This window comes from Salmo trutta, chromosome 11 (genome assembly GCF_901001165.1).
Source record: "Salmo trutta chromosome 11, fSalTru1.1, whole genome shotgun sequence".
Lineage (NCBI taxonomy): Eukaryota > Metazoa > Chordata > Actinopteri > Salmoniformes > Salmonidae > Salmo > Salmo trutta.
Genome location: NC_042967.1, coordinates 1,829,954 through 1,856,465, shown reverse-complemented (window position 1 = coordinate 1,856,465; position 26,512 = coordinate 1,829,954). Strand labels below are relative to the sequence as shown.

At 43.4% G+C, this 26,512-nt stretch overlaps 1 protein-coding gene and 1 long non-coding RNA gene across 2 annotated transcripts; both read right to left on the bottom strand.

The window, feature by feature from the left end:
- Window positions 1-682: 682 nt before the first annotated feature.
- Window positions 683-25,401, bottom strand: LOC115202081 (succinate--CoA ligase [ADP/GDP-forming] subunit alpha, mitochondrial). The gene is made up of 9 exons (XM_029765965.1): window positions 25,195-25,401; window positions 21,922-22,022; window positions 19,871-19,987; window positions 19,518-19,730; window positions 19,297-19,354; window positions 18,411-18,494; window positions 14,307-14,458; window positions 6,954-7,142; window positions 683-1,121 (listed from the first exon to the last, which is right to left on the bottom strand). Exons 1-9 carry the CDS (start codon window positions 25,226-25,228, stop codon window positions 1,095-1,097), a joined length of 975 nt encoding a protein of 324 aa, XP_029621825.1. The 5' UTR covers window positions 25,229-25,401; the 3' UTR covers window positions 683-1,094.
- LOC115202083 (uncharacterized) lies at window positions 8,281-14,300 on the bottom strand. The gene is made up of 2 exons (XR_003879896.1): window positions 13,293-14,300; window positions 8,281-9,352 (listed from the first exon to the last, which is right to left on the bottom strand). It is a non-coding gene; the product is annotated as an uncharacterized LOC115202083 (long non-coding RNA).
- Window positions 25,402-26,512: the final 1,111 nt, after the last annotated feature.

The following is a 26,512-nucleotide window of genomic DNA, read 5'->3' as shown; positions in this document are numbered from 1 at the left end:
CAATCATATCAGATCTTTTTTCAGAGATGATCTGATTAGTCAAAAGACCAGTTAGTGGGGGAAGAAAATATCACAATTGGGCTGCTTCCGTTAACACAACCTTAGTATTAATCCCTTAAACCACAGCTTCAAGAGCAGTTATGAAAAGAAGTGTGAATTGAGAAGGAATTAGCATTTTCATCTGGTATACAGTTTCATGTCATTATGTAAATGAAGCAATGCAATTATACTGTAGGACCAAGAAAAGGCCTCCTACACACCTTCTCTTCCAATGAGGCAAAGAGAAAATGTATGCACGTGCAAATGCAAATCCCTTAATGGGTGACATGTTAGCTCGATTATAGCAAATTAAATCCCTGGATTGTATATCCTGCCTCCTAATTGGCCTCGCCAGGGAGTGACACTGCATGACGGGGGAGTGTGATTGGATGAATTTAGTTCAGTGGAGACCTTTTCAAATTGGAACAAAAGAAAAACGCATCTTCCAAATAAAGTCTAGTATTACATACCATTTCCAAACAGATTGTTTTTAATGCTATTACACTGTAAAACTTAACAGAACCATACCTCATATGCACCCAATAATACCACCACGTGATAACGCTTTCACACCGTCATGCCAACCTGTGTGTGTGTGTGCAAAAGAGAGCGAGACAAACATAAAAATGAGCCCACAACCAAAAGTGTTTGAGATATTTTCTTATTCAGGTGTATAGCCAGTGAGAACAGACATTTTGATAGAATACCTGGTTACAGTAGGAGAGTGAAGTAGTAGAAAGACAACACAGGAACCAGATCACCTCGGTTACCTTGGCATCCCTCTGTAGTCAAACTAAACACATCAGAATATACCATAATGGATGCCAATAACTGTCTTCTAAAAGACACTTTTACTTAAGTCTATAACAAGCATGGTATCACATATTTAAAAGACGCCATCAAGATATACTGATATATTTACTCTCTCGTGTAAAGGTATGAATTCATAGCTGAAAAACATCTTAAAAACACTGCGTAGTGAGTGTGTGTATGGTAGTAGGGGCTTCGGTCGGGGAGATGGGGGGGGGGGGGGGGGGGGTGTTGCCTTTCCCCGTTTACAACATCTTCCTCTTCTCAAACTCCTGCGGAGAGGGGGACAGAACAAACAGGAGGGGGAAACGGGGAAGGAGAGGAAATAATTATTTATTCATGTGGACTCACAGTTTGTTTACATCTGGAAGCTACAGGGGGTGGGGGATGGAGGGGTGCTAGTAGACCCTGACAAGGCACTTTCTTCCTGGGGAGGTGGGGGAAGGAATTTCTTTGTCCCAAATGGCACCCCCAATCCCTACACAGGACTCTGGTCAAAAGTTGTGCACTATGGGTGCCATTTGGGATGTAGACAATATATTTATCTAATCAGGGATTAATGAAGGAGACAGACGAATAACATTCAAAATCGTTATTTTGGATGCAAAGATAAATACTTTACAAACCGAATAAGGCTATGCAAGGCTCATGTTCAGTGTCGAATAGTCCAAAACACAGAAAACATGTATATTTACACCAAAGCATCAAAATCCATAGTCATATTATACGACAGTGAAAATAATAAGATGTAAAAGCACACAAACAAAAGGACGGAGAACATTACGGATGGGATGTCGCCATTTACATACACCATTTATTAAATATCAGCAGAGGAAGGATGATAAAACAAATACTCTCCTTCCCTTCCTCCTACAATTTCCCCATGCCACAGAGGAAAAAGCTTCCTTTATGCATATGTCATTTATCAGGTCTGCAACACACATGCATGATGTCGCCCACTGGAAAATGCCTTACTTACAAAATACCTGAATGTCTACTGCCACCAAGTGGTTGAAAATGTCTACTTCGGCTCAACGCCTCAACTTTGACAAAGTGCTAGAGCAACTCGGCAGGGTGTGCTTGTGTAATCTAATGTAATACTCAGGAGTGTTAAGGGAAGACGCCCTTCAGTCTCAAGCGGGGTGGATTAAGTGTATCTGTACGCGCCGATCAAGGCCGGGCCCTTGACTTTCTGAGAAAGGGAAATATAGAGGAGAGGGAAGAGGGGGAAGGAGAAAGAGACCGGGGGATGAGCGGGGCTGTGTTAGGGCTTCAGGCACTCTGATGGATGAAAGGAGGGAGAAGGGTGGAAGGCGACACAAGGTCCACTCATAGTCCAGAGGGATGATCGAGACTATTCTCTCTGCTACCGCACGGCAATGTGTACCGATGCACCAGGTCTGGAACCAATAGGACCCTGACCAGCTTCTACCCCCAAGCCATAAGACCGCTAAATAGTTTACCAATAGCTACCCGGACTATCTGTATTGACCCTTTTTGCACTAAATGCTTTTGACTCATCACATACACTGCTGCCGTTTATTACCTATCCTGTTGCCGAGTCAATTCATCCGTACCTATATGTACATATCTACCTCATTCCTCAACTCGGTACCCCGTGTATATAGCCAAGTTATCATTACTCATTGTGTATTTATTCCTTGTGTTATTATTTTCCTATTATATATATTTTAATGCATTGTCGGGAAGGACGTGTAAGTAAGCGTTTGAATGTTCGTCTAAACCAGATGTTTACGAAGCATGTGACAATTTGATTTGAAGAGGGCAAGGACAGAGGGAGAAATAGTGCTTGCTTGAGATATGTATTTAGGCAGAGGGGAAACTACTTAAAAATGGTTTTATATTGAACCTTTATTTAACGAGGCAAGTCAGTTAAGAACAAATTCTTATTTACAAGATGACGCTGGGCCAATTATGTGCCGCCCTATGGGACTCCCAATTACAGCCGGTTGTGATACAGCCTGTAAACGAAAGGTGTTGTAGAGTAAGAGGAACAGGAGAGAGAAAGATGCGATCGTCCTTGTGTGTGACAAACAGTCAGGAGGGGAGTGTCAAAGGTGCTCAAGACCGAAAGAAGGGGAGAGGTGGAGCAAGATGAAGAGAGATGAGGTCAGGTGGAAGGAGAGAGGGAGGGATGAAGAGTGCTGGTGTGCGACAGGGACATTTTGTCAAAGGAGGCCATGAGAAAGAGTGGAAAAACAGAGAGAGCAGCACACATGGGTGACTAGAGGTTTATGTGGGCATGACACAGTCTGCCTGGAATGCTAGGTGGGTGGAGTTGGGACTATTCTATCGGTGACATGCAAGTTTAATCTAGCGCATTTACAGTATTTGAAAGAAAACAAATACTTGAATCTAGGTGTGGAGCTTGTAGAGCTTCACTGACAAGCACAAACAAAACACAAGAGAGTTGGGCAATGTACTGTACTGAGAGCTGAGCATGTTAAACCAAATCAAATTAATACCCCCATCGGGCACTACTTTGTTTGTTTGCTCTGTTGTGTCGTGTGTATCATCACGCCGATTACAGCAGCGCCAATGAGATTAACAGAGATGTATGAACACAAAATAGCTGGGAAATTAATAGGCCGGGAAATAGTTCATCATTACGCGCAATGATTATGAATTAAACAAAAACAGTGCCACCACCGCGCAAATCAATAACTGGGTGTTTGGGTTTGCCACCCTGCGCTCGTAATGAAAGAGTAAGATGAATGGGTGTAATACACGCTTGAACTTTATATACGTCTTGTTAAAACCGGCTTCCTCCGGTGATAAATTGAAATATAGGCAGCAGCAGCATAGCAAAGTTGCCCGCCCCGGCATCAACAGCCACGGTTATTAATTTCCCCTCACTGTTGCCTTTTGTTTATTACGTATTAAAAAAAAGTTCATTCCCAAGTCCCACAACCTTTTTAACAAACCCAAAACACTAAAAACTTCAACATACACTCAAGTAGAAAAAACTAAAATGTACTCAACTTAAGGTTTACTCTAAATTCATTGGGTTTTTTTCTACTTTTGTATGTCGAGATTAGGGTTGCACATTTTGGGGTATATTCAGAGGAAACTTTGTAGGAATTAAAAATATATGCAAGTTAATATTAATACCATTTAAATGCAGATTTCTTTTTGCATTTGAGAGATATATATACACACACATACACACCATATCACATGGAAACATAAACCTTTTACCTTATCATGAGTAGACATCATTGCAAATGATTAAATCCTTCCAATAGAAATAAAAACTAATTTAGTTATGAACTTAAACCCCAATGATCCATCGCATCTCCCAAAAATGTTTTCAACATACATCTGTAAAATGATAGTCTAGAAACTAAAGCTCTGGTTGTCTTCCTCTCAGGCTTCCATGTCTTCTCCCTGGACCTCCTCAATGTCCACCTCTGAACATCAGACTCTGAGGCCTCATCTTCACTGTCACTTTCCAACCTTGTTGAGAATGGCTCATTGTCAGGCTCAAAAAGCCTCAAATTTGCCCGGATGGCCACCAATATTTCAACCATTGTATTGGTCAGCCTGTTGTGTGCTTTGGTGTGTGTGTTCCCAAACAAGGACCAGCTGCGCTCTGAGGCAGCTGATGTTGGTGGGATTTGGAGGATGATGGAAGCAACAGGGGAAAGAGCCTCAGATCCACAAAGTCCCTTCCACCAGGTGGCTGATGAGATATGTTTGCACGACTGCCATATTGCATCTCCATCCCAAAGCCCTTGCTTGGAAGTGTACTTCGCCAGACTGCCAAGAACCTTGCCCTCATCCAGGCCAAGGTGGCGAGACACGGTAGTGATGACACCATAGGCCTTGTTGATCTCTGCACCAGACAGGATGCTCTTGCCAGCATACTTGGGGTCCAATATGTACGCTGCGAAGTGTATGGGCTTCAGGCAGAAGTCTTCACGCTTTTTGATGCATTTCAGAACTGCAGTTTCCTCTGTTTGGAGCAACAGTGAAGTGGGCAGTACGGATTTCTTCTCTTCCATCTGCAAGCAGAGTCTGAACATCAGACAGGATGGCATTGTCCCCCTCAATCCATGCAATGGCTACTGCTATAGGTTTCAGGAGTTTCAGCTGCTTACCAATCTCCCCAAAATACATCATCCAGGAGGATCCTCTTGATGGGGCTGTCCATATTGGCAGACTGTGATATGGCCATTTCTTGGAAAGACTCCTTCCCCTCCAGGAGACTGACAAACATGATGACAACACCACCCCAACGGATGTTGCTGGGCAGCTTCAATGTGGTGCTCTTATTCTTCTCACTTTGCTTGGTGAGGTAGATTGCTGCTATAACTTGATGACTCTTCACATACCTAACCATTTCCGTGGCTCTCTTGTAGAGTGTATCCATTGTTTTCAGTGACATGATGTCCTTGAGGAGCAGATTCAATGCATGAGCAGCACAGCCAATGTGTGTGATGTGAGGGTAGGACTCCTCCACTTTAGACCAAGCAGCCTTCATGTTCGCAGCATTGTCTGTCACCAGTGCAAATACCTTCTGTGGTCCAAGGTCATTGATGACTGCCTTCATCTCATCTGCAATGTAGAGACCGGTGTGTCTGTTGTCCCTCGTGTCTGTGCTCTTGTAGAATAGGGGGGGTGGAGATTATGTAGTTAATTATTCCTTGCCCACGAATATTCGACTACTCATCAGAGATGATTGCAATACAGCCTGCTTTCTCTATGGTTTGCTTGACCTTCACTTGAACTCTGTTGAACTCCAGCAAATGAGTAGATAAAGCATGTCTGGTTGGAGGGGTGTATGCTGGGCGAAGAACATTCAGAAATCTCTTCCAATACACATTGCCTGTGAGCATCATAGGTGAACCGGTTGCATACACAGCTCGAGTAAGACATTCATCAGCATTTCTCTGACTATGTTCCTGAATTGAGTCAAATAAAAACTTCTGATTCCAGCAGGACCATGAGTTGTTGCTATTGAGGTGTCTGATTCATCATTTTCACCTCGAATAGAAGTAGAGGGACTTTTGTCAGAGGTTGCTTGTTGTGAGAGCTGAGGGAACTTCATGCACTTGGCCAGTGAATCTTTGTTGCATTCTTCACATCTGATTTGGCACAGTATTTGCAAATGTACACAGCTTTTCCTTCTACATTAGCTGCAGTGAAATGTCTCCACACATCAGATAGTGCCTGTGGCATTTCCAAATAAAGATTAGAAAACAAATTGTAAAAATAAAAACAAATACAATTCCATGTACAGATAAGTCTTATCTAACTGCTTAACTATTTATCTTACAAAGGAGTTGTTTAAAAATGAAACATGTATGGAAACAGGTGAATTAACACTCCTCAGTTAGCAGGCTCAAGCAAGCTAAAACCTACATGGTAGCAAAAACGAACTAGCAGAAATTGTTAACAAGTTAGAAATTATTTAAACACTTGTCTAGGCTACTATTTACTAGTTAACAAAAAATGTGTCATAAAATATATTCACCCCACGCATTATTGTAATCAAAACTTACCAGAAAGCATGTAGTCCTTGGCTGAGACAGTGTCGTAGTGTGGGCTCAATAGCATCTCAGTGTGCAAGATCAGATCAAGAATCAGCTGTACATGTGATGGAAGAGTCCACTGTGCATGCAGAGGGTTGCAATTCCATTGAATTGGGGATAGTTTAACCAAAATATGCCACAAGACCTAGAATTGCCTTGTGTATCACACAATTACAAAGGTTCACTGTTATAAGCTAACTTTTTTGAAGAATTTAAGAAAAATCTCCCAAATTCCCAGGCTTAACTTCACATGGAAAATTTCATGAAGAATTCCAGAAATGTACAGGAAAGTTTCCGACCCTTTGCAACCCTAGTCGAGATTGTTTTTAGTATATTTGAGGGAAGAGGCAAAGTTGGGATGTGGGACTAAAGCGACTAAAGTAACCGTTATGCCATCCCCCCCCAGCTATGGGAGAATGGTAGTCCGTCGCGCCACTGAATGACATAGATAAATGTTCTATCGCTACGGGTCTCACCCATAGAGTTGGCTAGAGGGCTTGAACCATGGTAAATATAGATTAGCTCTTTAATACATCTCTCTAGTCTCACCTTGAACATGGTGCTGCCCAGTTGGGCCGGGGACATGCTGACCACAACGCCCGCCTGCTGTAGGGCAGCAATCTTCTCTTTGGCTCCACCCTTGCCCCCTGCGATGATGGCACCGGCGTGACCCATCCTTCGGCCCGGCGGGGCAGTGAGCCCAGCGATGAAAGACACCACGGGCTTGGCATTCGCTCCCTGGGGGCGAGGGGGAAAGGATGGAGGGGGAGATTGAGACAGCCTCAGTCATACTTGTATTTTCAGACAAATAACAGACGTTCCAAAACAAAGACAACGTCTTCCTATTAACAGCCCCTCTTAAATAGGTATTCTTAGAACCATCTTATTTAATTATTAAAACAAAGGATGGTAGTGTATAGAAAATGTTATTCATACATTTTACATTTACATTTTAGTCATTTAGCAGATGCTCTTATCCAGAGCAACTTACAGTAGTGAATACATACATTTCATTTATTTCATGCATTTTTCTTTGTACTGGCCCCCCTGTGGGAATCAAACCCACAACCCTGGCGTTGCACACACCATGCTCTACCAACTGAGCCACAGGAAAGGCTGTACTATATTACATGCTCTGTCCAGATGTCTGTGAAAGAGTCAATGAGACCATTTAATTGAATGGGCAGATACACACCCTCCACCACCCCTCCCTGCCATTTCATATGATCTCATTCTCGCAGAAGCAGGTAATTAGTCACGCGGACACTGATTAGCTCTGGCCCTGTCCGCTCAGCTCGTGCTGATGGATGGCTAAATTCAACAGTTGAGATAGTCTTCCAGCGCTGGCGAGAGGGGAGAGAGAGCTAATATTTCACACTCAGGAATAAAATTGTATTGGGGATGAAAGACGGGCTTGTTCATTAGGGCATGCTTAGGAAAACTTTTCGAATTGGGTAGCGAAAATGTGTGTTTCCTATTAGACCAGGTACTGTAGTAGCTACCCATTTCAGTCATTCTTTTGCCAAATGAACACAATCCAGGCCCCTCTTCAGACACTCCTTCTCAGGTACTTGCCTTGTGATAAGGCTCTCCCTCTATCTTTCTCTCCCTCATAGCCTCTCCTTCAGTTGAGAGTTAACACGGCGTGTAGAACAAACTGGCCGACAAGCCAGGAAAGGTGGTCCTCCTGCTTAAGTCTTTACTTCCCTTCTACCATTTCAGCACATGCTTTCTAAACGGAACCCTACTGAAACTGTCAGGTATGTACAGCAAGACGACTGCTATTCATTTCAACATGCTTGAAGACACTGGATAATTGTTTAAGCGGAGCAGCCAATCCGCTCGTCTCTCGGCCAAGAAAATGAATAAAAAAATGTTTTTAAAAACCTGACTAACAATGTACAGTATTAACAAGGGATGGCTCTGAAAACAAAATGTTCACTAAACGGGGGAATATGACTGCAATCAAGGAAAAAAGGTACCAGGAGGATACTAATTAGTCGAGGTGAATGTTCTCTTGTAAGGTGGCCCAACATTTTTACCTCTAAATGTGTCAGAACGAGGGTGGCCATGCCTTTTCCTAAAGACTGACCTTGCTGCAGGCTTTTGTTCCACACCTGATTCTACTACTTAGCTGCTTTTCAAGACCTTGACTAGCTGAAGTAAGGCTGGAGCAAAAGCCTGAACACCCAGTAGCTCTCCAGGAGGAGGGATGGCCACATGTGTTTTAGAATCTCTATTCACAAAGCATCCCTGTCCATACAATCTTATTCATTATGATCAAAAAGGCAGAACTGATCCTGGATCAGCACTCCTACTTACTCAGACACTTTATGAATGCAGGCCCAATGCCATTCTTCTAGCTAGGCCCTAAACACACCAGTTCCGGCTCTCGCTTGTCCCGTCCTAATGAATTCACAGCTCTGACAAACGAACCACCCCCGTGTGAATCAACTCTTAAAATCTACCTAAACACGTCAGGCTGTAATTAGTCAATTAATCTTCATCTTCCCTCAGAGAAATCAGAGCATAATAAGAGAAGTGGAAATAGCATTTTAAATTTCCCACCACCTTTGTCCTATATTGTTAACCGTAGAGATGTATTACTTTAATAATGGAACTAAAGAGAAGGAGAAGGTAGTTTCCCTACCTCTTCTTCAGTTTGTTCCCCCACGGGAGGAGGGGTGGAGGAGGCGGCAGGGGTTGTTTTCAAAAGGGGGAAGCCTTGCTGTACGCTTGGGGGGGTAGAGCCTCAATCTTGTCAGATTAAGACGACAAAACAGACAATTACAAATTGATGAGGCTCCCTATTCACACACTAGATGTGAATGGAGTGCGCTACACACGCCCCACCGCTTTCTAAAAATCACTCACCTGCCCTCCTAGACGACAATTGCTGTGTGTTAGTGAATGCACTGTGCTTGGGCTTTGCATTGTGCGTAAAGCACCTAGGAGAGAGCGAGAGAGAGAGAGAGAGAGAGAGAGAGAGAGAGAGAGCAGCGGCTAAGAGTCGAGGATAACAGGAAAAAGGATACATTTAGTGTTCACGTGGGTTAGCTGCCAAATACTCTGGGCCCATGCTTTCCAACAAGACAAAGGTGTTATGTCTTAGGAGCGCTTTAGTTTTACAAATGCATGGAGAGGCTGAAGAATACTAGGTGGGATTTAGAAGTAGATGTCTCAAAAAGAAAAGTTTAAGACCTGAAAAGGTGACATACAGTGACCAAAAATATAAACGCAACAATTCCAAAAGATTTTAGAGTTACAGTTCATATAAAGGAAATCAGTCAATTGAAATAAATCAATTAGGCCATAATCTATGGATTTCACATGACTGGGAAAACAGATCTGCATCTGTTGGTCACAGATGCCTCATGCAGTACGACACATTTCCTTTGCATTGATCAGGCTGTTAATTGTAGCCTATGGAATGTTGTCCCACTGCTCTTCAATGGCTGAGCGAAGTTGCTGGATATTGGCGGGAACTGGAACACGCCGTCGTACATGTCGATCCAGAGCATCCCAAACATGCTCAATGGGTAACATGTCTTGTGAGTATGCAGGCCATGGAAGAAATGGGTCATTTTCAGCTTCCAGAGCGACATGGGGCTGTGCATTATGCTGAAACATGAGGTGATGGCGGCAGATGAATGGCACAACAATGGGCCTCAGGATCTCATCACCGTATCTCTGTGCATTCAAATTACCATCAAAATGCAATTGTGTTTGTTACGTGTAGTTTATGCCTGCCCATACCATAACCCCACCATGGTGACATCAGCAAACCGCTTGCCCACGCAACACCATTTTCCCAGTACAGTTGAAAACGGGATTTATCTGTGAAGAGCACACTTCTCCAGCAGTTTGTGCAGAAATTCTTCGGTTGTTCAAACCCATCCAACTCATCAGCTGTCCGGGTGGCTGGTCTCAGACGATCCTGCAGGTGAAGAAGCCGGATGTGGAGGTCTGGCGTGGTTCCACGTGGTCTGCGGTTGTGTGGCCGGTTGGACGTACTGCCAAATTCTCTAAAACAACATTTGAGGCAGCTTATGGTCGAAAAATTAACATTAAATTCTCTGGCAACAGCTCTGGTGGACATTCGTGCAGTCAGCATGCCAACTGCACACTCCCTCAAAAATTGAGACATCTGCCTCCTGGGCTGTGTCGCAGCCGGCCGAGACCGGGAGACGGTGCACAATTGGCCCAGCGTCGTCCGGGTTAGGGGAGGGTTTGGCCGGCAGGGATGTCCTTGTCCCATCGTGTGACTCCTGTGGCGGGCAGTACATGCTGACACGGTCGCCAGGTGTTTCCTCCGACACATTGGTGTGGTTGGCTTCCGGGTTAAACGAGCAGTGTGGCAAGAAGCAGTGTGGCTTGGCAGGGTCATGTTTTGGAGGACACATGACTCTTGACCTTCGCCTCTCCCAAGTCCATACGGGAGTTGCAGCGATGGAACAAGACTAACGACCAATTGGATATCACGAAATTGGAGAGAAAAAGGGGTAAAAAAAAAAAAAAAACATCTTACAACATTGTGTTGTGTGACAAAACCACACATTTTAGAGTGGCCTTTTATTGTCCCTAGCACAAGGTGCACCGGTGTAATGATCATGTTATTTAATCAGAGTCTTGATATGCCACCCTTATCAGGTGGATGGATTATCCTGGAAAGGATAAGCACTCACCAACAGGGATGTAAACAAATGTGTGCAAAGTCATTTTATTTCAGCTCATGAAACCAAAACTTTACATGTTGACTTTATTTTCTTGTTCAGTAAATCTAAAACAGACCAGGTTGGCAAGCAGGCCACAGAGTTAGAGGAATAGTTTTACCATGTAAGCTATGCAATGACCTCTAAAGTGTGTACTAATTCTAGCCCGGCGAAATTAAAAACATCAGAGCACTTTTTGGTGCAAAGATCTACCTTTCAAGGCCCCTCTTTTCTAAATTAGTTGATTGTCTATTTTTATACATCCTTTTTTGTTGGGGATATTTTATGTCAAGTGTAACACTTTTAATAAAGACCGATTTGACTCAAACTCGACAATTTCATCTTCATCCCCTAATCTTAAATCGTGTACAAGTGGTCACCAACCGGTTGATCGCAATCTTCAAGGTATTTCTAGTCGATCACCAAACATTTCTGTAGAAAGGCCAATGATAAAGGCTTGCTTTTATTTCTTGCACTGTTGGTTGTAGTTGCACTTCATTGCACTTCAAAGAAGCCTTGTGCATCGGGTAGGCAAAGTGTTTCCATTTTTAACCATTTAACTTGTCTCAAATCATCATGCCTACAGCTTCCACAACCCAGGCCACAGCAAAGTTTGATACTAGCCTACGTGAGATTTCATAACTTTTAAAACAATGACCAGAGGGAGACTGTCAAAGAATACAGCAAAGAGCTTTCTGTTATTATGAGTGAATTTTTGTTAAGCTATTCAGCACTGTCAACACTATTCAAAACATAAAACGCACTTCTCCCCACTTCCACTCGCGCTGCAATGAATGAGTAGCCAAGTCTATCAATAGCCCAACATTTCTATTATTATTAGCAGCTCATCTTGTCTGTTTTAACAGAGGAATATTTCACTTTCCCTGGTCATAGGAACAACATGCAATGCATCTGCCTCATGCACAAATGTGACTTGAGTTTCATCATCAGGTGGAAGATGGTGTCCCCTCTGATTAGTCTCACCGGAGGAAAGGAAGGAGAGAGCAGGGACTGTGAGAGGAGGATCCTTTGCTGATTTCTCCCTCCCTCAGCTGAGACTAATACCGTGTTCAAAACAACTGGGAACTCGAAAATCTCAGACTTCCGCGCTTTCAAAATTGTTTTGAATGGTCATCCAACTCAGAGCTCTAGAAAGATGCCCGAATTCTGACTTTCCGATCTGAAGATCACGGACGTCATGATTTGACCGCCCCCCCAGTTGTCTTAAAAAGAACCATGACAGAGCAGTAAAATAGAAAAAGCTCATTATTTAAGTTTATGCTCAGCTGGGCCTCACAAGTGCTACACCAACTGATCAATAAGTCTGTGGAGAAAGAGATCATTTTGAAATATCTAGCTATACTGGTAAGGGCATACCAATGTGATATTGTATTCTACTTTTTGGCAAGAGTCCCAAATGGCACCCTATTCCCTACAGTGTCATTGTATTGTACTACTCATTTACGATTCCCTTAAGTGTCTGAAAATATGCCTAGCTGATCTTATGACGAATTAGTGTAAAATAAATGTATTTGTGTGCCTGTTGTAGATTCAGAAATTCAATACAGTTAGTATTTGTGTTAGGGTTGGGCGGTATCCAGATTTCCATACGGTATTATTGGAAGTGCACACAGGGGGTGCCATTTCTAAATAAATGTATGTATTTTTTTATGGGCAAAAACAAATGTAGGCAACATGGATCTTGATCCATAAGGGGATTGACTGTCTCTGTAACCAAGAATCTTCCTCTTGCCATCTAGCCACTTAGCTAGCAAACCAAATGCATAGATGGAGCCCTGAGCTAGATATAATGTATTAGGCAAATAGTTAACTTATAGTTAGTTATAACATAAAAACATTTTTAAAAAATTGTTATAACATTATAGTATTCTGAAAAACCTGGACATTTTGGGAAAGCTACTGACATTTTGCAACCTTAGAAAATAACATGTCTGAAGCATGGAATTGTTCTATGAGTCAAACTAAAGAGAGGAACATAATTTTGGGTCTGGCTTTGCATTCAGTGTTTCCGTTTCTCAACGTTGACAGAACAGCAGCTCAGATAAAACAATTTCAGGCTTTGGTTAAACTGCTGCCTCTGGTGTTCAATGCTCGACACACACACACACACACACACACACACACACACACACACACTTGACTTTCAGAGAACTACCTGCCGCTTTCAAATTGGCTTTTCATGCATGTTGGTGTCACGAGCCATTGGTCTCTGGTTGTCAACACTTTGGATGATTGGTTGAGCCGGTTTGCACATGAGGAAGGGAGAGAGAGAGGTTAAGTCCCAAATGGCACCCTAAGCCCCATGTAGTACACTACTTTTGACATGGGCCCAAAGGGCTCTGGTCAAAAGATGTACGCTATTAAGAAATATGGTGTCATTTTGGCCTCAGCCAAAGAGTTGTTCTCCCGAGACAGAGTGGTAAGAGAGATTTGCATGCATTAGGGCAGCTGAAAGCACATCAAATTAATTTTCAGCTGCTGAACACCTGACAGACACACACACCTCACAAAAATCTATTTTCTCAATCAAAATTCTGTGTCTTGACAAATTTAGAGGGCAAAACACACACTTGGCAATAACTGTTGCTCAAAGGCACTTAACCACTTTTCAAGCCTTGCATAATTCACCATCCATGCTCCAAAGATCAGTCTCTCCCACACCTGCCTAGAACGAGTGTGTCAGTAAAGGTGTGTGCTGTATTCTGCACCATGAACCCTAACTGGAAGTACATGCACTCTAGCTCACACCCTCAGCCTGTCCAGAATCCCAAGATCCATTAGCAGGTGAGAACACACACAGTATGTCTTACTATACTTGAGGACTTTTGGGGACCAACAAATGACTCCCATTCAAAATCCTATTTTCCCCAACCCCCTTTTTACAGGTAAAGGACCGGCAAAATGTCCTCACTTCTCTGTATTTTAGTTAGTTCTGGTACTCACAAGTATAGTGAAACGTGTCCACCCACCCACGCACACGTTTTGGACCTGGGGGCTTGGAGTGGGACATCCCGAGAGGGTCGTCGGAATCAAAGAGATGAAAGGGAGTACCTGACAGAACTACACTCATCTTTCAAAAAGGGTCTGGATGATTCCCAAAAGTACTGGTGGACCATTGACAAAGTGTTAACAGTCTGGTAGCATGTTTAACATGTGTGTCTCCTCTTACAGAGTTGTGCTGTTTGAGGTAATCGGCAGCGTTCTCCTCGGCATTGCCTCCGATCTCTCCGATCAAGATGATGCCCTCCGTCTTAGGGTCCTGCAGGAACACCTCCAGGCAGTCAATGAAGTCTGTCCCGTTGAAGGGGTCCCCGCCAATGCCTGAACAAAAACCATTAGAAAACACTGTTACGCTGCTTAACATGGATGTCAGATGTGACCGAAGGCATAGAGTACAATGTACTTATCATTTTCAGGTTTACCGTAAATTCCGGACTATAAGCAACTTTTTTCCAAAGCTTTGAACCTAGCGGCTTAAAACAATGATGGGGCTAATATATGGATTTTCCCCGCTTTCAATTTTTTTTTCTCCAAAAAAACACATTCTGTGACGTGCTCAGTTTTTTGGCGGCATGAAGCTTTCATTAGACCAATCAAATTGCCGAACGGGTTAAGGTCAAACAACTTTTTTGTTTACTGGTTAGATTAAATCGGGCGCTCTCAAACTTCCCATCATTCTGATTACGGTAGTCATTTTGTCACCCTCATAGCAAAGACACGGAGAAATGCATATGATGCAGCTTTCAAGTTGAAGGCGATTGATCTGGCTGTTGGAAAAGTTAAGTTAAATAATCTGTCTGTAAACAATTGTTGGAAAAATGACTTGTGTCATGCACAAAGTAGATGTCCTAAACGACTTGCCAAAACTATAGTTTGTTAAAACTTAATTAGGGTAGGGAGCACTATTTTCACCTCCGGATGAAAAGCGTGCCCAAAGTAAACTGCCTGCTCCTTAGGCCCAGAAAATAGGATATGCATATAATTTGTAGATTTGGATAGAAAACACCAAAGTTTCCAAAACTGTTAAAATAATGTCTGTGAGTATAACAAAACTGATATGGCAGGCGAAAACCTGAGAAAAATCCATCCAGGATGTGGGATTTCTTTATTTTTGTAGTTTTCTATTGAATGCCATTACAGTATCCATTGACTTAGGACTCAAATTGCACTTCCTATGGCTTCCACTAGATGTCAGTCTTTAGAAATTGTTTCAGGCTTGTATTCTGAAAAATGAGGGAGTAAGACCACTTTGAATGAGTGGACCATTCAGTGTCCCCGAGGGTTTTCATGAGCACGACCGAGAGCACGACTTTATTGTTTTCCTTTTATATTGACGAAGCTTTTGTCCGGTTGAAATGTTAATCATTATTATGACTAAAAACAACCTGAAGATTGATTATAAACATCATTTGACATGTTTTTACGAACTTTACTGATACTTTTCAGATTTTTTGTATGTCTGTTGTGACTGCCTTTGAGCCTGTGGATTACTGAACAAAACGGAGGTTTTTGGATATAAAGAGGGACTTTATCGAACAAAACAAACATTTATTGAGTAATGGGAGTCTTGTGAGTGCAACCATACGAAGATCATCAAAGGTAAGTGATACATTTTATCACTATTTCTGACTTGTGTAACTCTTCTACTTGGCTGGTAACTGTTTGTAATGCTTTTTCTGCTGGGCGCTGTTCTCAGATAATCGCATGGTATGCTTTTGCCGTAAAGCCTTTTTGAAATCTGACACAGTGGTTGGATTAACAAGAAGTTCATCTTTAAACCGATGTATAACACTTGTATGTTTTATGAATTTTTATAATGAGTATTTCTGTTTTTTAATTTGCCGCTCTGAAATTTCACTGGATGTTGGCCAGGTGGAACGCTATCGTCCCACACCCCCTAGAGAGGTTAACAAGAAATTTGTGGAGTGGTTGAAAAACGAGTTTTAATGACTCCAACCTAAGTGTATCTAAACTTCCGACTTCAACTATACATGTAGGTAGAGTTATTAAAGTTATTAAAAAATTTTTTTGCATCTGAGCTCTTAGAGTGTGCGGCTTTCCTTTATTTTCTAGAGTTATTAAAGTGACTATGCATAGATAACAACAGAGTAGCAGCAGCGTAAGGGGGGAGGGGCAATGTAAAGTCTCAGTTGTCTCAAAGCTTAAAAATCCTTTAACCTGTCTCCTCCCCTTAACGTATACTGATTTAAAGAGGATTTAACAAGTGACATCAGTAAGGGATCATAGCTTTCACCTGGTCAGTCTGTCATGGAAACAGCCTTAAAGCCTTATTTTAAATGGATTGAATGAAGGAAAAACAATCCTCAGCAATCTATACACAATACCCCATAATGACAAAGCGAAAACAATTTCAGAAATGTATTCAAGATAAAAACAAAAAGACCTTATTTACATCAGTATTCAGACCCTTTGCTATGAGACTCGAAATTGAGCTCAGGTGCATCCTGTTTCCATTTATCATCCTTGAGATGTTTCTACAACCTGATTGGAGTCTACCTGTGGTAAATTCAATTGATTGAACATGATTTGGAAAGGCACACACCTGTCTATATAAGGTCCCACAGTTGACAGTGTATGTCAGAGCAAAAACCAAGCCATGAGGTCGAAGGAATTGTCCGTAGAGCTCCGAGAAAGGATTGTGTCGAGGCACAGATCTGGGGAAGGGTACCAAATTATTTCTGCAGCATTGAAGGTCCCCAAGAACAGTGGCCTCTATCATTCTTAAAATGGAAGAAGTATGAAACCTGCAAGCCTCTTCCTAGAGCTGGCCGCCCAGTAAAACTGAGCAATCGGGGGAGAAAGGCATTGGTCAGGGAGGTGACCAAGAACCCAATGGTCACTCTGACAGAGCTCTTGAGTTCCTTTGTGGAGATGGGAGAACCTTCCAAAAGGACAACCATCTCTGTAGCACTCCACCAATTAGGCCTTTATGGTAGAGTGACAAGACGGAAGCCACTCGTCAAAGGCACGAGATACTGCTTGGAGTTTGCCAAAAGGCACAAAGACTCTCAGACTATGAGAAACAAGATTCTCTGGTCTGATGAAACCAAGATTGAACTCTTTGGCCTGAATGCCAAGCGTCACGTCTAGAGGAAACGTGGCACCATCCCTACAGCGAAGCATTTGCACACACTGTATATATACTTTTTCCTACTGTATGTTTGTTTATTCCATGTGTAACTCTGTGTCGAACTGCTCTGCTTTATCTTAGCCAAGTCGCAGTTGTAAATGAGAACTTGTTCTCAACTAGCCTACCTGGTTAAATAAAGGTGAAATAAAATGTAAAAACTGGTGGTGGCAGAATCATGCTGTGGGGATTATTTTCAGCAGCAGAAACTGAGAGACAAGTCAGGATCGAGGGAAAGACTAACGGAGCAAAGTACAGAGAGAGATCCTTCATGAAAACCTGTTCCAGAGCGCTCAGGACCTCAGACTGTGGCGAAGGTTGACCTTCCAAAAGGACAACGACCCTAAGCACACAGCCAAGACAACGCATGTGTGGCTTCGGGACAAGTCTCTGAATGTCCTTGAGTGACAGCCAGAGCTCTGACTTGAACCCGATCGAACATCTCTGGAGAGATCTGAAAACAGCTGCGCAGCAACGCTCCCCATCCAACCTGACAGAGCTTGAGAGGATCTGCAGAGAAGAACGGGAGAAACTCCCCAAATACAGGTGTGCCAAGCTTGTAGCGTCACACCCAAGAAGACTTGATGCTGTAATCGCTGCCAATGTACTGAGTAAAGGGTCTGAATTCTTTGTAAATGTGTCATTATGGTGTATTGTGTGTAGATTGATAAAGGGAACAAAACTATTTAATCAATTTTAGAACTAGGCTGTAATGTAACAAATGTGGAAAAATTCAAGGGGTCTGAATTCTATCCGAAGGCACTGTATTTTGTCTATACCAGGGATGGGCAACTGGCGGCTCTTTTTGTAGGCCCGCAGAAAAATCTCTCTGCCCCATGGCAAAGTGTAGAATTGCATGAAATTACCCTAAAACGTCAGATTTTCTCTCTGCCGTCAAGAGGGGAGAAAACAATTTCAGTTAGTGAAATTGTGTTGTTAAAAATTTTCCTTAGGGCTCTCAAAAAGGCTAGGGCTGGCTTTGACTGCATGGGTGGGTACACAAAGCCACTGAGGCCCCTCATGATCAGTTCAGAGGTTTTAGTGGCCCCCACCCCCATCAAAGTTGCTCATCTTTGGTCTATACATTTGCAGTATGTGTATATCATAACGTTCATTCCCACATACCGATGCAGAGAGACTGTCCCAGGCCAACTTGTGAAGTCTGGTGAACAGCTTCATATGTGAGAGTTCCCGACCTAGAGACAATGCCTGAAAAAAAAAAAAATGTTATATATAACAATCTTAAGCAACACAGTTCCCTTTCCTGTCAGTAGATAAGGAGAGACTGATTCTCTTAACATGCATCCTTCCTTCTTCTTGAGAGGTAAGGAGGAAGGACACATTTTTAAGTATTGGAAAGGACCTGTATTTATACTGTATGGGTGCAGCCCAAATTGCACCATATTTCCTACTTTTGACTGGAGCCCCAGGGACTATAGTGAATAGGGTACCATTGGGGATGCAGACACTGTATGCCTTCGCAATGAGCAGCAAGAGGTTTAGGATGTCTGTGCAGCGATGGAGCTCCCCAGCAGTCACTACACCAGTGGAGGTTGGTGGGAGGAGCTATAGGAGGACAGGTTCATTGTAATGACTGGAATGTTGACACCGTTCCATTTATTCCATTCCAGACAGACATTACAATGAGCCCGTCCTCCTATAGCTCCTCCCATCAGCCTCCAATGCACCTGGAGAAACATTTGCTATGGCCGTTTCTGCTGCCTACAGGGCTGTAGCACTGACGTCTTATCAAACTGCCGCGAGACAGTGAAGAAAATAAACTGCTTGGTCGCTCGCTGAGCGACTAGGTTTGATAGCCACATAGGCAGTGGTCCTTTCTCCCTCACGATTCAACTGCACGCATGTCATTTTGGAGACTGAAGCAAGTATTGTAGGATCTCTAACCTACTGTTAACTTTCCATCACACAGAACAAGATGTCGGTCTGTCAGCATTATGACACTGCTGCCAAGTAAAAGCAGATTTTATTCAATGATTCAAAAATATCTCACCAATCCTCCCTTTCTTGTGAATGTGGCCCGGCATGATCCCGATCTTGCATTCTCCCGGCTGCAAAATAGGAAAACAAAGTTAACACCAAGAGAGTCTGTGTGTGTTCTAGCCTCTTACGTTGACCACTCTAAAGCAGTTGCGGCCAATGAGGCAGGTAGCGCCCTGGCGCAGCAGCTTGTGTGTGTGTGTACTACATACCAGTGTGTATATGTATTCTTACATTAATAACGCCGGGGCAGTTGGGGCCGATGAGGCGCGTGGTGCTCTGGCGCAACAGCTTGTGTTTGACCTTGACCATGTCCTGCTGGGGGATGCCCTCTGTGATGCACACCACCAGGGGCATGCCAGCGTCAATGGCTTCGATGATGGCGGCACCCGCGAACGGAGGGGGCACGTAGATCACTGTGGCCTCGGCCCCGGTGCCCTCTCTCGCCTGGAGGTGTGGGACATGGTGAATTTAGGGCTTGCTATTCATCAATGTATTTAACCATTTCTTAACCAGGCAAGTTAGTTCAGAACCAGTTCACGTTTAGGGCTGACCAGAGACACAAGAAATAGTGGAACACATTTAACCTCCTTGACAGAGTTGAAGACGGGCACGCCGAGGTGTGTCCTCCCCCCCTTGCCGGGGGACACGCCACCAACTAGCCGGGAGCCATAGTCGATTGCCTGCTGACTGTGAAACGTCCCCTAGAGGGGGAGAGAAGGAGGAAGAGTCAGAGAGAATCAGCTAGTCCCAATACCAATTCACCCAGTCGTTTCTCTTGACTTTAGCCTGCTTCAATGTTTGATTGCAGATCTGTAAGATGGAAGCAACATTGTGAAGTTCCTTCAGTTCAAAGGGTTAGGACCAAGGGGAAAGGGTAGGGAGGGAGCAGCTGACAGTGTGTGATGGATGGAGAGGGGAATTGTCCCAGTCACTGGCGGCGCCAACCGCCAACGTTGAGTTATCATTAAAGCCAGGTAGTGTGGAATGAGGAGAACAGGCCCGCCATCCACCATTAATCAACTGTGCAGAATGGTGTCCGGTGTCCGCAGAGGGAGGGAGGGGGCATGGGAATCAAGCTGACATGGAAAGACAAACAGACACCACCAGCATATTAAGACTAGGTACATCAGCAGGTAAATCAATGACTATGTGAATGGGGGTCTCAGAGAGGAGATTTGGTACATGATATTCAGGTATTTTACGGTGTCTAACTGTCACTTAGTATCCCATTGACCTAAATGCATGACTAAGTGAAAATTCAACGTAAGTGTAAGTTAGGATTCACCTGTAAGTGAAAGGGGCTTAGGTTGGCATCACATTCAATCAGTTTAAATCCAACCTAGGCACACTAAATGACCATAATCAAATGGTATCATGTCTCTGTATTTCTTGAGGTCATCAATAAAAAATTAATCTCTCACAGTCTCACCTTTACTTTCAGGGGGCATTGAGTCCAATAATGTGTTGTAATATTATGAATATTCAACCTGCCAAGTTCCATCAGCCTTCTCAGTTAATAATTACAGAGGCTGTTAAAAAAACGTAATAGATAAGTGGCTACGAGGGCCAACTACGACACATCCAAATCAATGACCCTAATGTTAAAACTATAATTACCAGCAGTAAAGAGAAAGGAAAGACTGAGCCAGCAATTTTTTTCCCACGCAATGCAGATATCTTTTAATTTCAATATTTCTTCCATTCACCAGACTCATCTTTTTTCTTCCTCTGTTCATTTATAACGCAACGTGCACCGTCTGCTCACTTTGCTCTTCCCCCCGGTGGTGGCGGTCCTAACTTTCATCCACTAATGAGAGGACAATGAATTTGAAGTATGGTTTGCTTATCAAGCCATAGAGGAAAGTCGGTGTGCAGCGGCAGCAGCGACACTTGAGTCATTGCTCAGCACTTTCTAATTAGCATGAGTGTTCATTAGAAGAACTATATTTAATAACACTATATTAAGTCGAAGAGTTGTTGAACAGGAGGGGGGACGGGTATTAACCTACAAGGTGAAAGAGGAGAGAGGTGTTCGCTTGTTGGACAATGACGCCGATACTCTTTTTTCGACTTTGACAGACAATTACAGAGACCTTCCATCCTCATCCAAGACAATATTGGGGAACGAGATTATGCGGTCATTTAACGACCACTCGCTGTCTGTCGATAAGGTGATCAGTTGCAGATAGCTAGCTACTGTTTTCTGCTTAATTATTTTTTTTATTTAACTTTAATATTTGTTTAACTCAATGTAACACATTGCAAATTCAAATCCTTAGCCAGTGGATACAGTTGGTTATTTTTAAATCTCTAGGCCTACATGCTCCTCTGGCAACTTTGTCAATGAATGTTTTGGGAAGATTACTGAGCTGTTTTGACTCTGCACAGGCAGACCGTCAACAATGTCTGTTGACAGTGAAACACAATAACCCAATCAGGGTTGTTCATTCGGCACCAAACAGATGAAAGCGGACTGAGACAGGGAGGGACTACCTGGACTTGTCCAATAGGAAATGCACATTTTCGATCATTTCAGTTGCAAAAGTTGAGATTTCCTTTGAGTGCTGTAATGAATACAACCCAGTTGAATGCAGAAAGCGGCCAGTGTCGGCCGGGTGTTGTGTAGCATACATACCTGCTTCCCTGTGAAGCCTTGGCAAATGACCTTGGTGTCTTTGTCAATGTAGAGGTGCTTCCTTGAAGCAGTATAACAGTTCCTTACCCCATTTTGCTGCACTGCAAATGGAGACAGAAGGAGAGGAAAGTGAGACCACACACAGGTGACATTTCCAAAAAACACTATTGTCAATGTCACCTCATGATGGAAAGGGGAGAAGGATTGCCATCTAGGAGACATAGTCCAGCGTTGTTGCCTGAGCTGTTGTCCCATGATGTTCCTCTGATTAGTTTAAATCCAATTCAAACAGACCTGAAGGTAGGCCCAGAGGCTATGTTCCAAAACCTACAGCACACAGTAGCAACTGTCAGAAGTAAAACACACATACACTATGTAGGCCACTACGCTTGGATAACGAGTTTTCGTGCCTTTTCCCTCATGATTGATATTGAAACGAAGGGAAAGGGGGACACCTAGTCAGTTGTACAATGCAATGCATTCAGCTGAAACGTGTCCTCTGCATTTAACCCAACCCCTCTGAATCAGAGAGGTGCGGGGGTCTGCCTTAATCGACATCCACGTCATCGGCACCTGGGTTAACTGCCTTGCTCTGGGGCAGAAAGACAGGTTTTTATCTTGTCAGCTCGGGTACTCGATCCAGCAACCTTTCGGTTACTGGCCCAACGCTCCAACCCGCCAAGATAAACCTATGAATGGCATTAGTATGTGCAGTTCTTTATGGCAGTCATGGTGAGATTATTATTTCACAAAAGGCCGGTTATAAATAAGGGGAAAGAAACAAATGACCATGAATGTGTAATCTACAGATTCTGAAATTGCACACATTTGGAAATTCTGCTATTTGGCCATGAAGGCTTGCTAGAACAGAGGGCAACAAAGTGTCAATACAGGACTAAGATTGAATCCTACTACACCGGCTCTGACACTCATCGGATGTGGCAGGGCTTGAAAACTGTTACGGACTACAAAGGGAAACCCAACTGCGAGTGGCCCAGTGACGCGAGCCTACATGCCTTTTATGCTCACTTCGAGGCAAACAACACTGAAGTATGCATGAGAGCACCAGCTGTGATGGACAACTTTGTTGAAACACTCTCGGTAGGCGATGTGATCAAGACCTTTAAACAGGTCAACATTCACAAAGACACAGGGCCAGACAGATTACCAGGACGTGTACTCAAAGCATGCATGGACCAACTGTCAAGTGTCTTCACTGACATTTTCAACCTCTCCCTGACCGAGTCTGTAATACATACAAGTTTCAAGCAGACTACCATAGTCCCTGTGCCCAAGGATGCAAAGGTAACCTGCCTAAATGATTACCACCCTGTAGCACTCACGCCTGTAGCCATGAAGTGCTTTGGAAGGCTGGTCATGGCTCACATCAAAAGCATCCTCCCAGTTACCCTAGACCCACTTCAATTTGCATACCGCCCCAATAGATCCACAGATGACGCAATCTCTATTGCACTCAACACTTCCCTTTCCCACCTGGACAAAAGGAACACCTATGTGAGAATGCTGTTCATTGACTACAGCTCAGCGTTCAACACCATAGTGATGAGCTTTGTGGGCACTAAACTAAGGACCCTGGGACTAAACCCCTCGCTCTGCAACTGGATCCTGGACTTCATGATGGGCGCCCCCAGGTGGTAAGGGTAGGCAACAACACATCTGTTACGCTGATCCTCAACACTGGCGCCACTCAGGGGTGCGTGCTTAGTCCCCTCCTGTACTCCCTGTTCACCCAAGACTGCATGGCCAAACACGACTCCAACACCATCATTACGTTTGCTGATGACAGAACAGTGGTAAGCCTGATCACTGACAATGATGAGACAGCCTATAGGGAGGAGGTCAGAGACCTGGCTGTGTTGTGCCAGGACAACAACCTCTCCCTCAATGTGAGCAAGACAAAGGAGCTGATCGTGGACTACAGGAAAAGGCGGGCCAAACAGGCCCCCATTAACATCGACGGGGCTATAGTGGAGCGGGTTGAGAGCTTCAAGTTCCTTGGCGTCCACATCACCAACTAACTAACATGGTCCAAGCACACCAACACAGTCGTGAAGGGGCACGACAACACCTGTTCCCACTCAGGAGACTGAACAAATTTGGCATGGGTCCTCAGATCCTCAAAAGGTTCTACAGCTGCACCATTGAGACCATCCTGACGGGTTGCATCACTGCCTGGTATGGCAACTGCTCGGCCTCCAACCGCAAGACAGTACGGAGGGTAGTGCGTACGGCTCAGTACATCACTGGGGCCAAGCTTCCTGCAATCCAGGACCTCTATCCCAAGTAACTTTAGTTAAGTAAACAATTTCTTAAAATTAAGGTACACTAAAGATATGCTTCTTTCAGTGAAGTAACTGGTAGCTTGGTTAACTCTTTTCAGAGTACAAGGTCCAAAAGGCTTCTAAACAGCTTCTAGCCCCAAGCCATAAGACTCCTGAACATCTAATTAAATGGGTTAGGTAGGCAATCATTTCCTTTCTTTTTCGGCATCACTGCATCAGACCTGCCTAATTCTCACTTTAAAACATTGTTTGTGTTGAATAGGTTAAAACACACATTCTGATAAGATATCATCCCAAAGTGATCTGTTCTTGCAATTTGTCGTCTGACATTTGAGATTTCATATGATAATTTTTTCACGAAGCAGTTTGGATGTAGTTAACTACTTTTTCAAAGTAACTTTAGTTAAGTAAACCATTTCTTAAATGAAGGTACACTAAAGCTATGATTCTTTCAGTGAAGTAATTGGTAGCTTGGTTAACTCTTTCCAGAGTACTAGTACTATAGTTTCCCCCAACACTGCAACCAACAGCCTGTAGCTACTTCCATATAAAGAGATAACGTTATAAATCACAAATTGAAAGCGTTACTAACGTTAGCTGTTTGCAACGTACGACACAATGGGTGAGTAACGTTAGGTAGCATTAGCTTACCCAAGTGCCAGCTACGTTATAGTATAGCTAACTACATGTCCTATTCTCATTTATAGAATTGACACGCTAAATATAAAGCCTAAAGGACAAACACGGTCAAAGTTCAGTAGTTCGAACTGTGGCCTGGAAATTGATGCGCTATCTATCAGCATGCTAAAACCGTTAGCCAGTATAGAGGTCCTTTCGCTGCTTGCCATGGCTACCCTGTGAGCAAGAAACCCCAAATTCCGTGCAAAACGGGCTCCGTGAAGCACTTAATTTAGCAGAAACTAAACAGTTTAGAGACTTTTGAGGAGAACACATATTTTGCTATACTTACAGAGCAGCCGGGCAAACAACCTACTGTGCGACATCTTCGGTCATTCACCAATGACAACGGGAGGTAACGGACCTACACGTAAAAGGCAACGGTCTGACTACAAATATGCCCAACTAATAAAACGTACTGCAAACGTTTTTGAACTTGTTCAACCGAGATACCAATTCAATATGTTGTTATTATACCTATTATTTAAGTCGCTGACAAAAATAGTACAACCAATGAGATGGAAATTTCTCAAGGCAAATATTCAAGGTTGGCTTTAAACAGCAAAGAATTCTGGAAAGTGTAGTTCAAACTTTCATCAACAACTCGGATGTGGCTTGCATGCCTCAAACACTAAAGTGGGTGTTATGCCCATCATAGAAAACCCGAAGGGTAAAACCTGCTATGGAAATTTGATTGTTACACTGAACAAAAATATTAAAGAAACATGAAACAATTTCTAAATTTTTACTGAGTTACAGTTCATATAAGTCAATTGAAATGAATTCAGTAGGCCCTAATCTATGGATTTCACATAATATAAGCCATTTAGCAGACACTTTTATCCAATGCGACTTACAGCCATGCATGCATACATTTTAAGTATGGTTGGGAATCAAACCCACACTCCTGGCATAGCAAGCACCATGCTCTACCAACTGAGCTACAGAGGACAACATGACTGGGAATACAGAGATGCATCTGTTGGTCACAGATACCTTAAAAAAGGTAGGGGCGTGGATCAGAAAACCAGTCAGTATCGGGTGTGACCACCATTTGCCTCATGCAGCGCAAAACATCTCCTTCGCATAAGAGTTGATCAGGCTGTTAATTGTGGTCTGTGGAATGTTGTCCCACTCATCTTCAATGGAAGAAATGTGAATTTTTTTCAGCTTCCAGTAACTGTGTACAGATCCTTGAGACATGGGGCTGTGCATTATCATGCTGAAACATGAGATGATGGCGGTGGATGAATGGCACAACAATGGGCCTTAGAATCTCGTCAAGGAATCTCCGTGCATTCAAATTACCATCAATAAATGCAAATGTATTCATTGTCTGTAGGTTAAGCCTGCCCATACCATAACCCCACTGCCACCATGGGGCACTCTGTTCACAAAGTTGACATCAGCAAACCGCTTGGCCACACGACGCCATACACGCTGTCTGCCATCTGCCCGGTACAGTTGAAACTGTGTTAAGAGCACACTTCTCCAGCATGCCAGTGGCCATCAAAGGTGAGCATTTGCCCACTGAATTCAGTTACGACGCCAAACTGCAGTCAGATCACAATGCTGGTGAGGGCGACAAGCACGCAGATGAACTTCCCTGA